General features: G+C 43.6%; 1 protein-coding gene across 4 annotated transcripts in view; it reads right to left on the bottom strand.

The window, feature by feature from the left end:
* Nucleotides 1-12,645, bottom strand: part of MYO6 (myosin VI) — a 305,891-nt gene that overhangs the window by 206,090 nt on the left and 87,156 nt on the right. For all 4 annotated transcript variants that reach the window (XM_088471590.1, XM_088471596.1, XM_088471603.1 and 1 more), the window contains exon 2: nucleotides 3,135-3,279. In XM_088471590.1, the coding sequence (XP_088327716.1) occupies nucleotides 3,135-3,251 (117 nt within the window). In that variant the 5' untranslated portion in view covers nucleotides 3,252-3,279. The remainder of the gene's footprint in view (nucleotides 1-3,134; nucleotides 3,280-12,645) is intronic.

The following is a 12,645-nucleotide window of genomic DNA, read 5'->3' as shown; positions in this document are numbered from 1 at the left end:
TCATAAACTGTCAAATAATTTTAATTGAACCTAACACTATCATATCGGATTTGAGTATATTTAATATATATGTTGTGAACAATCTGAGACTGCACGTTGTCTGATGATTAATTCCAGGCATTCTCTAATATTACTCCTTTAAAAATAGGATCACATGTGATTATACTACGCTTTATGTTAATTACCAGCCATCTCCATTGTATCTCGTATTGTGTAATTAGCTGGAGATCAGGTGCAGGTTACAATATAACTGAATGTTGCTACATAATTGCTAAACCTGTCAAAGGCTCAGAGGAGATACGTGACTACTTGTTATCTTATAATCATAAAGATTAGTATCTTACCGCTACACCTGTAATGAGTAGTTGAGAGACCTGATATATCAGTAATACAGGAGTTTAGTTTCTAACGGAGAACATCAATTAACCATTAAGCAATATAGTATGATCAACATTTACTCTGACTGGTTATCTTATATCCTCAGAAATTTTATATAATACCCTAATACGATCATTTCAGATCTCTAATTAGCTTATTTAGGTTCTACCTAAAGGACCCCAATACACAGTGTGTATTAGCATAGCTAGGAAGGAGTTGAATATAATACGCAGTAACTATAATTAATATTCACAACTGTTCAACCGCAACACATGGAAATATGGTTACCATTATGTATCTTATATTGAAACAAGGAATCCATGTATTGTATTGATTGAATACATAGTAGTGCAATTGAGCTGGTATAATCACTAAGTCTATATAAGTTACATATATTCAACTATAATACATATTATGGTATGTTTCAGAATATACATTAATATAAGACATATTGAGTAACGATTATTTACTGTGAAGGCTTATAAGGTCTATGATTTACTACTATATAAAAGAGACATAGATTCTCTAATATCAAAGTAATAATATGAATAGCAGCACCCAGTGAGTCAAGTGTCTTGATATTTTATTTCACATTCTATCTTTTTTCACTATTTCTTCTATCTATATTATTTTAACTATATTTCACATAATAAGGTTTTAATATATACCAATAAAGGTTATATTTTATGCGTTATTTGTATTTGTGCGCCTATAAAGGACATTCTGTTTTCTCATTTCTTTTGAGATATTGATTCGGTCTAGTGGAAGGCGCAGGATCAGTACCTGGCCCCACGCACAGCCGGTCCCCAGGGAGCCCCCTGCCTGGGGACCAAAAAGGACTGTGTTACCGGCGGGTGCCCACCGTGGGAACCCGCCGCTTACCTTGTCCCCCGTGCATCCGGCCACAGTCCAGGTAGCCGGGGTCACCGCTAGCTGTGACCCCAGCTACCTACCAGCGTCCCCGGATCGGTACCGGCGTTCTGGTACTGGCGGGGTGTAGGAGTGACAGCATGGACGTCAATACTGACTGTCCTATGCTGGAGCACTCTAGTTGTGCAGCCACAGCTGCGAAGAAATCTTCAGGGGCCTTGAAAAGACCCCCCTCTGTACGGTGCGACTGGTCGGGCCAGGCACCGACGAAAACTGAGTGGCCTGAGGCTCGGGGGCGGGGTATAGGAGAGGGACCCCAGTGCATCCTGGGAGGCTGAGAATTTAACTCTGTGGTGCCTGGATGTCTGCCACCATCGCCTATACCCCAAGGTATCCTGTGGATACCCTATGGACCCTGAAGTAGAAATAAACATAGTTAACATTGATGCAGATTGGGCAGCCACGCAGCTTGTAAGTCATGTCTGACCTGCCTCATACACTGCGTCTCTCCTGACACGCAGAGAGCACTCAAGCTGCAAAAGCGAATTTACGCACGCCCATGAAATGGAGTTAAACACAATGTGGATTCCCGACACGATTGGTTTTGCGTAGCCGCCACCCGTTACCTCCCCTAAACGCTGACTACCTGTCACTCACTTTGCGAGTGAATTCACTGTGTCAGTGTAGTCGCAAAACAATCAGTGCGCGTGCATAGAGGCGGCATTCTCGCATGCGCAATGGCTAATTGCACTATCTGCACAAATATCAGCATTGTGTAAATCTCGGAATCAGGCCCTTAGTTCATAAACCGTGTACTATGTATTTAGGATTTGTTTTTTGTCACAAAAGAATTGGCATGAAGTCGCATATTAAGCATAACGATACATCGTGCAGGTCACTCATATCGGACCTGTCGTTTGCCTGTTTAATATGGATTGTGTACTTTTTCCTACAACTTTTTCCTTCATTGTGCTACTTTTTCCTCAATTTTGCCTCATTCACTAGCATTGTACTAAGTACAGATGCATCCACATACATCTATCATCCATGTGCTACTAGTCGCGCCACACAATGCAGGAGCTCCGTGTGCCTCGGTAGCACTGAGCGTCTTTTGTGCAACTTTTTACCTTCAATGCATCTTAATCACATAGTGATGCGAACAGGTAGCACAAGCATCTTCTGCTGATTAAAATGATATGCAGCATGCCTATGTTCTGTGTGCGTCTGCAGGTGTATCTGCATGTGAAATGCTACATTACAGTGTCAGCAGCTGTAACACTTTAACGTGCGTTACGCATGCAGATCCACCCGGAGAAGCACAGAGAATATAGGCATGCTGCAGAAGCTGCTTGTGCTAGCTATTTGCATCACAAAGCATTTGAAGGTAAAAAGTCGCAAGAAAGACGCTCGCCACTACCGAGTCAAGCCATGGCATGGCGAGATTAGAAGGACTATTTAACGCATAAGGAGGCTAGATGTATGAGGACACATCTGTACTTCAACTTAGTGTTTGGCGCGGCTAAGTACTAAAGTCCATGGCGCGATAAACGGGACTATTGGCACAATTTAAGGATAGGTGTATGTGGACACATCTGTATATTAAAGGCCGCCATTAGTGGTGTAATATGTCTACTGCCTCTTGTCCTGAATTAAAGAAACTTTTGAGAAGTAATTATGGTCATATATTACATTAATATGAAAATAATAATCCCAAATGCTTCCATTTAAACATGCAATTTACTTATTTCAGACATGCGAAATAATGGTATTATGGTGGGATCGTAAAAAGTCAGCATGTATGTGTATAGGACCTACAGCTCTACATGCGTAGAGAATTAAATTGGCAATTAAAACCAGCCGTGGATTATACAGTTAATTAAACATACCTTTCCCTTTTGATGTAATGGTTCAATTGTTAAAGAATCTGGTCCTATATCCACAATGTTACCCAACTGAAAGCCATCAGTTGGGTGTGGCGCCCAGACTGGCTTTCCATCCTCCATGGTGCTCTCCCACTGGTCTCACGCTTTACTAAATAAGAGAGAACAAAAAAAATTAGCCTACTTCTGGTTTTCAAAGCATTCACCATGATCATTAGTTCTGTTTGCTGTAATCATTCTCTTGATATCTAGACTTATGCCCATTTGGACATGTTGGACGAGATAGACCGTTCGGGCAGAGCACGTGGATCTGTTCTGGTGTCACTTGAGCTTGTCACCAATATTGAAAAGGGACTCCAAACACAGGTCAATAAAAACAATCCACTGTCATCCTCTTACCACAATTACCAAAAATTAGAGTTCAAGACAGATATTGTAATGGTTACGAACCAACTGCTATAAGCCAAATGATAACAATATTCACTGAAAGTGCTACCCATACTTCCCGGACTTTTGTAAAAAAAAAAAAAAAACACCTATAAACACTGCTCTGAAAATGTATGTATGTATGTATGTATGTATGTACAGTATGTAGCACCCCCGCAAATTGTTTTAGCGGGGTGCCGCGTCCTGCCCGATTTCAAAAGGACAGAATGCACCCTACCCTTTTGGCGGTGCCCCGCTAAAACATGCCAGGTGTGATGATTGTGCATTAAAAATATGCATTAAAAATTATGCACTATATGTTCTAGCAACTGAAATTACGCACTCTAATTCCCTCTCTTCCTTTTATCAGGTTCATGAAATTCATTACACATCCCCTGTAATTCATCACATTCATCACATCATGCAGCCATTGGTATGCTGGAGAGCGATGACCATTTTCTTACAGCACTCATCCTCCTCATTCTTCCCTCCATGGTGGGCTCAGAGTGATGGCATCATCACTGTGTTGCGCACGCCTAGCCTCAGAGAGATCGCTGACTTTCAGGAAGAGTCGGCAAATATAATGAAACCGTCTACAAGTTGCTAAGGTATTTTCAGAAATAAGAGAAAAAAGGGGTATGTACTATTTTTTCTCCTTTGACTTTTAAAAACTAGTAACAGTCAGCAAATCGGCTGACCGTTACCATACACTAGAAATCTACAGCCCCGATTGATCATTGAAATGTTGCACAACCTAATTTAGCAATTCAGATCACTTTGTGATCTACAATCGGTGAACCCCATACATTGCCGAATTTTTGGGACAATCACCTGCAAAATGCTAAATTGCCCAAATTAAACGTAGAGGTATGGGGTCCTTTATATAATGATCAGATCACCTTTTATTTTTTTTACCAATTTATGGAGAAATCCAGGAAATCCAAAGGTTCACTTTTTTCTTGCATATTGTATGTGTATCCACACACATACAATATACATACACACACATACTATACACACTGTATAATACAGGTTATAGATGTACCGTGAAATCTTGAGGATATAAAATTAATGGCATTTACCCATCTAAGGAATATATTAACTGGCCATTTATTCATACAAACCAGTTTCCATTGTGCTTTGGTTTTAAAGTCACAAACATATGTAGAAGCATGGCACACACCATCCACCTCCCTACATCTGGTTTAGGTAAAATTTAACACCACTTTTATTTCTGAACTACAATGACCAACATGCAGCATGCTATGCCAGCAACAGAGAGTAATGACTATGGCAGTACTTTTAATGAAAGCAATATGAACATTAGTAACAGCTGGTGCACAAAACTAGGCATACCTCCCAACATGACCCTCTCCAGGAGGGAATCGGTAGGAATTACCACCGGACACATGTCCAGCGTTTAAAATCCCGACAGCGGTTGGCCGACATGGCTGAAAATCCCGATCGTCTTAAAGGTAAGTATTAACTAACCTAACCTCTCCCCCCTAACCCTCCTTAGGGGTGCCTAACCCTAACCTTCGCCCCAGTGCCTAAACCTAACCCCCCTTCCCCGCCGCCTAAAGCTAAGTCTCCCGGGGGGGGGTGCCTAACCCTAACCCTCCCTTTCCCTAGCCTAACCCTAACCTCCTGGGGGGGTGCCTAAGCCTAAGTCCCCCGCGGGAGCCCTAAACCTAACCCTCTCCCCCCCGCGGCTGTCCACAGCGGCGCCCAGCATCCCTTCGATCGGGATGCCGGGCGCCGGTCTCCCGGCGTCTGTAGATTTAGACGCCTGTCATTTAACCCTGGCTGGGATAAAGCAGTTGGGAAGCCAGCCGTCGGTATTACGTCCGCCGGCTTCCTGGCTGCATACCTCCAGGAGGGACACAATGCTCTGGTCCTGGACATCCCTGGTAATTTATGATTGGTGGCGGCTCCAGAGCTGGGGCTACAGTACACACCAACTGCCAGTGAGCCCCGGCCAGTGATGTTTGGCAGCGTGTGAAATGACAGTTGGTGTGAGTCCCCTATTTGTCTTTTGAACTGTGCTGCAGCTCCACCTCTTACCAGGGAAGTCCAGGACCAGAGCATTGTGTCCCTCCTGGAGAGGGTCATGTTGGGAGGTATGAACTAGGTGTAGTTTATACCAGGCAGGGACATTTCTAATACCACCAAGGACATTGGCTGGGGCATTTACACAGAAGGGTGAGCAAATAAATGTCAACATTCAAACCAGGTATAGTATCAAGATCGCTATACAAAACAGTTACATAAAATGTTTAACATTTAAAAGGGAAGCATGGATGCACAGTAAATAGTAAACTGTTCAGACTCCGTATTCAATTTGAGCAGAGCCACGATACTTTTTCGCGGCCTGGACTTTCCGCCTACTTCACCTTTTTTGTAGGTGGAAAAGTATTGCGCGCGCCCGCTTTACCCCGTATTCAATTTGAAAGTACACAAAAACGGGACCCGGCGAAACTTACAGGCGGAAAGTACTGTCAGTTTTGGGGAAATCAGCCTGACACCCCCCAAAAGATGCTCTGACATGGGGGTTCCCTATGGTACCCCCCGATTTGGCTTGCTGAAGGTGTTTGATGTTTTTAAACGGGCACAATAGCTGCTAAATAGCGGTTTTCTATATGTGATGCAGAATAGTATTCTGGAGTATTTTTTCCAGAAAATAACTTATCCCATCAAATTTGGGGTACTTGAAAATGAGGGTCAGTATATTTAAAAGTTGCTAAAGTGAATTTGAAAAAATCGTGAAAAATCCACCTGCCGCAAACACCTGCAATCAAAAAAACACTTGGGGCATACTTGGGGACCCACCCAGAGTCAAGTTCGCTAGTTTTTAACTTTGTATCCCAACATTTTTATTTTCCACCCCCTTTCTCAAAGTAATTTTTTGGGGTGTTCTTAAGTACTTTTGTGTCAAAAAAAAAGTTTTAAAAAAAAATAGGGACACCCCAAAAAATAAAAAAATTGGGGTGAAAAAAAAAGGGAAAAAAGTGTTGGGAAATAGGGAAATAGGTTCAGGGCTATTCTGCAAGTATGCGGCAGGAGTATTCTAGAATAGGCTATTAGCGGCAGGTGCATAGTTGCAGAATTTTTTAAAACTTACTTTAGGGACATAAAAATATGCTAGTACCCACTTTCATGTACCCCAAATTTGATGGGACCACTTAAAAAAACAAAAAAAATTAACCTAAGTGCCTTTCTGCAACACTTCTTCAATGTCGGGAAAAAACACCTGCTGCGGCTATTTAAATCCCCGACTTTCATTTGCAGGCTAAAACAGGGGTACCCATAGTGATCCCCCATGTTTTTACAACTTTAGGGGGGTCCTACAATTTATTCAAGAAAAAAATTACGCAGATCCCACTTTGCACCTTCCCGTTTTCGTAGGTTTCATATTGAATACGGGGATAAAGCGGGCGCGCGCCCGATACTTTATCCCAGGAAAATCTCCGATGTGGAGCGAAAAGTCCAGCAATATGGAGTCCAGCAATATGGAGCGAAAACTCAGTTTTTGCGATGTTTTCGCACCGATGATGTCATTTTCGGAGGTTTTTGGTTTTAAACCGTATTCAATTTCAAAGACTTCTTGCAGATTCGGAAAGTCTTTGAAAAAAAACGGGGATAACTTTTCACCACTGAATAGGTGGCAAAAAAAAGTGCAGAATTGGGGTTTAGGGGTGCAGGCTTAAAAAAAAAAAAAAATAGCCTGCACCCTTCAGAATGACCCCTTGAAACAATCTGTGTAAAAAATAAAAAAAAAATCGGGACACCCCAAAAAAAACACTTTGAATTTGGGGGCCAAAAAAAAAAAATGTTGGGGGACAAAGTTAAAAAATAGCGAACTTGACTCTGGGGGGGTCCCCAAGTATGCCCCAGGTGTTTTTTTCATTGCAGCTGCTTGCGACAGGTGGGTTTTTCACAATTTTTTCAAGTCACTTTAGCAACTTCAAAATATGCTGACCCCCATTTTCAAGTACCCCAAATTTGCTGGGCACAGTTATTTTTCCCCAAAAAAATTCTAAATGCTCTTCTGCATCACTTTCTTCAAAGTCGCATTTATGCACTTGCTGCAGCTATTAGAAACCCCGACTTCCTTCAGTAGTTAAAAATGGGGGTACCCATAGTGATCCCACATGTCTACACATCTTTAGGGGGGTCCCTAGAATATTTCCCAAAAATTCCCGTTTTTGTTGAACCTGTAAAAAAAAGTAGCAAAAATTTACAAAAAAATGACATAAGGTCCCCCCCCCCCAAAGCTAAACCATCCCCAGGCTTGCCAGCCAGTGGTGGTTTCTAAAAATACGGGGAACAAAATGTGTAGGGTTCCACCGTATTTTAGAAACCAACACCAGGCTGCAGGGACTAGTGCTGGTTTTAAATATAGGGGCCAAAAAAGACGTGGGGTACCTCCTATATTTAAGACCAGCACCAGACCCAACCGACCGGGGTGTAATGCCACAGCTCGAAGACCCAATCACCGGGGCTCCAGGTACAAAATTGTTACACCCGAAGTCGGTCAGCGCAAGCCGGTGATCTTGGGAGAGTCGGGGACCCCCCAAAAAGGGTCCCCCCTCTCCCGAGCACCACAGGCTTACGCTGAAGCCTGGGGCTCATCCCCATACCCCTGGAGCGGTGGGTATGGGGGTAATAGGGGGGCCAAATAATGTCACACTATTGTACTTTACAGTGGAACTACAAGTGCCAGCATGCCTGCCATTTTGCACTTGTGGAACTATAAGTGCCAGCAGACATGCGGCACCTGTAATTTCACTGTAAAATAAATAGTTTAAAAAAGACAAAACACACACACCGTGTCCAGTATAAGTTTATTACACACACCTACCCATTCACACATACTTACCTATACCAGATGTTCTGTCCTCTTCTCCAGTAGGATTTCCCAAAAACAGGGCTCTGCAAGAAAGATCTCATACTCACCTACATCCAGCGCTGGTCTCCGTAGTAATCCATGGGTGTTTTAAAACAAGAAAAACGACTTACACGATCCACGGAACACAGCTATCTGTATGTGTGTGCATTTTTGCAGAGTTTTTAAAAAATAACTTTAGGGACTTAAAAATATGCTAGTACCCATTTTCATGTACCCCAAATTTGATGGGACCACTTTTAAAAATGAAAAAAAAACGTGGCAATTTAAAAACCCCGACTTTCCTCTGCAGGCAAAAACGGGGGTACACATAGTGAACCCCGAGGTCTGGACATCTTTAGGGGGTCCTACAATTATTTCCAAAAAATTCCCATTTGTTTTTGCCAATCCAAGTATCGCCGGGTCCCGTTTTCGTCGATTTCATATTGAATATGGTGATAAGCGGGCAAAAGCTCCGATGTGCGGCGAAATTTTCGACGGCGAGGTTAACATTTCATATTGAATACCCCTATTTGTTACTTAGTGGCCAGGGGAAGCCGTGCCCTGTGCAGGCTGGTAATTTGCTGCAGCGCGTGACTGAAAATGGGGGTGTGGCCTAATAATAGACCACACCCCTTGTCCCTCTGAAATCGGGAATGGTTGGTAGGGGTGCACCCTTTATGGGGTTGCCCCTGTTCGACCGCATTGGTTGAAAATGGCTCAAGCCGGCCCTGAGTGGCGTTATATAAACAATATCAATATGAGTCAGTGCTACACGCCTATCCAACTCTACTGAATGAAGCACACCAAGTGATTTTTAACATTACAAACACATAGGTAATTGTAACTTGTCATTATTTGGAATCTAAAGTAGTCACTCGATGACTACATACTGATTGCATTACTTCACAGCCACACCTGTTCTGTTGATCTCTTGTCTTCTATACAATTCATACAGTAAATGTCAGTAACACTTCCTGGAAGCTTAAGAGTAAAGACATTTATAGTAAACAAGCGGTTATTGTCAATGCTGTCTTTGATTTTAGCGGCTATGTCAATATCGAAACTAGTATTACAAAAAAATAAAATAAAATAAACATTTTTGTTTTGTGGGTCGGATGAATGAAGAGTAAATTAATGTTTCTGAAAGCACAAAACAAAAAAAAGTTAGCAATCAGCGTTTTAATAGTTAATAAAATAGCAACCCTGATATTATTTGTGATGATGTAGGACAGATAAAGTTCAGTTATGTTCCTGCTTATGTCCAGGCTGTAAGTGAGCAAGTCATGTGAAGCAGGACAGATAGGAAAGGGACTGTGGGGGAAAAAAAAGACTGGCAGCTAAAGTAAGATGCCAGCTATGGGCACCAGACATCACAGGCCAAGAGAGCTGCTGATCTGCTTTCTATTACTCTAAACTAAACAGACACCTTTTGTTAATCTGCCACAATGAATCTCAACATTACAGGTCTAAAAATACTTCACTGAGTGTCCCAATTAGCCCTCAGTGAGTGCAGGACATCATGCAGTATCAAAACAAAAGCATAATTACAGCCATAACAGATTACGCAACTGCTCTGCGGTCCAGGACCGCCGGCACCTCGCAAGGGAAATAATGTGCCTCTAATAGCCTGCACTGACTGCAACCAGAATTATTATTTGTGCAAACAACCTATGTTATTGCTTTATTGCAGGGTTAAGTATTGTTTTCGGATGGTGTGATCTGTGAGGGAGAGAGGAAAGAAATCAGGGCAAAATTTAGAACAAATCAAGTTTCACAGAGATGAGACATTCTGGTGATACAATACCAATACATATTTAACTTTTGCTATGCCAATCTTTTAGATGCCATTCTTTGGCGTATTAATAAATTCTCGCTGTGCATAATTTCAATTCTAATATTAGAGCTGTGGCAACAAGTTACAACCAGTTAATTCTGCTGAGTGATGTGGATGTTGTAGGACAAGGAACTTATTATTAATTTATAAAGGCGCCACAAGGGTTTTGTAGCACCTTACAAAGGGAAAAAGGACTGCAAGATACATATGTAAAGACTAATATAGAACATATATAAATTCACATAGATGCTTAGGAGTAAATGTATAGGGAATCGGTACGACATACCGCCGGACGTGAGCCGGAAGACAGAAGAGAAGATCCCGACAAGGTAAGTAACTATATTATCCCTAACCTTCTCCACCCCCTAACCCTCCCTTAGGTGCCTATCCCTAACCTCCCCCCCTAGTGCCTAACCCTAATCTCCCCCAGGGATGCCTAAAACTAACCTCCCCCCTCCCAGCACCCTAAACCTAACCCCCCCGTGGGGGTGCCGAACCATAACTTCCCCCCCGGGGGGGGCCTAAACCTGACCCCCCCTTCCACTAGCCTAACCGTAACCCTCCCGGGGGAGGTGCCTAACCCGAAAAAACCCTGGGAGCCCCTAAACCTAATCCTTCCCCCCTCAGCTGTCCGCTCCCAACGCCTTGTTTACCTTCGTTCGGAATGCCAGGTGTTGGGATGTCGGCGGGTGGATAATGATAGGCATCGGGATTTCGACACCTATCATGAGTCCCATGCCAAGATTTGACAGTCGGGAAGCCAGCGGTCGGCATTTCGACCGCCGGCTTCCTGACCGCATACCATGTATAGAGATGACCTTTGTCTTAGTGCTAAGAGACATCCCGCAACACCAGTTGCTGCAGCGATGCAGGTGTCTTAGAGCTGGAATGTATGGAAAAAACTCCCTGGCGATCTCTGATACGTCTGTTTAGAATCAGCATAGTGCTGATGCTACACATACTGATAAGTAAACAGCCCTGTTTTGCATATCCAAGCAAAGCGAGATGTATATTTTAAGCAGACTGCACATGTGCAAAAAGCAGAGGAGGAGTGTCCTGAGGTGGCATCGGGTCAGTATGTTTGCATAATGCCATCCTCAGATGCGAGAATATCTTTCCAGACTGCACATGTGCAAAAAGCAGAGGAGGAGTGTCCTGAGGTGGCATCGGGTCAGTATGTTTGCATAATGCCATCCTCAGATGCGAGAATATCTTTCCAAGGACTGTACATGCAAATGCACTAGCATTGCCGAGTCAGGCGGAAGTAGCAGTGAAGGGGATCGCGGAGACAGCTGATTTTCAGATCAGCCGTCTCCACACTGGAGCAATGTTGAATTGCTCCAGTGGTTTTGTATCCACCCCTGCTACTCGCATATTTATAAGGAGCTGTCAGACCCCCAATAATTAACATAATGAGTGGATCCCTTAAGGAGCTATTAAATGTAATGCTTGTAATTGGCAATACCTGGATACATTGAGGAAACACTTCACAGATTCAAGTGTATCAGATAAAGGCTGTAATCGGTATTCAAATAACACATATTTTACTTATTATGTGTTGCTGTATGAAATATATTCACAAGATTAAAATAGAATAGAAATGTAGACTACAAGACGACACCAGGAACATAAGAAAATTTGTAGAGTTGAAATTCCTCATCTCCAAGGGCATAGAACATGTTACACCTAATAAAAGTTTTGCTGCGGATGTTGTCATGTCACATCGTGAATATGATGTTAGCTGGGCCACTGGCAAAATGCCAGATGGGGAGTGACCATGACAACTTGGGGGAGTAACTGCACCTCTAAAGCTGGTTAAACACCATATGATGGAGCGGCTCGCGACTGTGCAATGCGATGTAACGATACATCATGTGCACCGTACAGGGGGGCCTGATTCAGAGCCGGATGCTCTGACAGAGCGCTCGCTCTGAATCAGGGCCGACCCTCTGGTCTTGCAGAACGGCCTCCTGGCCGCTCGCACATCTGTGGGTGACCACCCACAGCTATAGCAAGCGGCCATGATGATGGTCGCGATGGTCAAGACCATCGCGACCATTGGGCTTGCGACGAGACCCTTGTGGTAGGGTCTCGTTGCCGCAAGTCCAAGAGTGCTTTTAGCTCAAACAGAGTCGAAAGCACTCCCACTGACATCACTTGTAATGTCAGTGGGGCCGGCCCCAGACGGTAGGCGTTCCCATGGGAACGACTCCGTCTGGGCAGCCACGCCCCGGGCCCGCCCACCAAAGGGGGCGTGCTGTCACTCAACATCGACAGCATGCCCCCTTCGGTACGAGACCCAGATCGACGGTTTGCCCGTCGCTATCCGGGTCTCGCGCATGCGCACGACGGAGCCGGCTCCGTCGTGA

Source organism: Taudactylus pleione, unplaced genomic scaffold (assembly GCF_031769625.1).
Source record: "Taudactylus pleione unplaced genomic scaffold, aTauple2 ptg000015l, whole genome shotgun sequence".
Classification (NCBI taxonomy): domain Eukaryota; kingdom Metazoa; phylum Chordata; class Amphibia; order Anura; family Myobatrachidae; genus Taudactylus; species Taudactylus pleione.
Note: the sequence above shows the minus strand (reverse complement) of the source record. Positions and strands in the feature narration are given on the sequence as shown.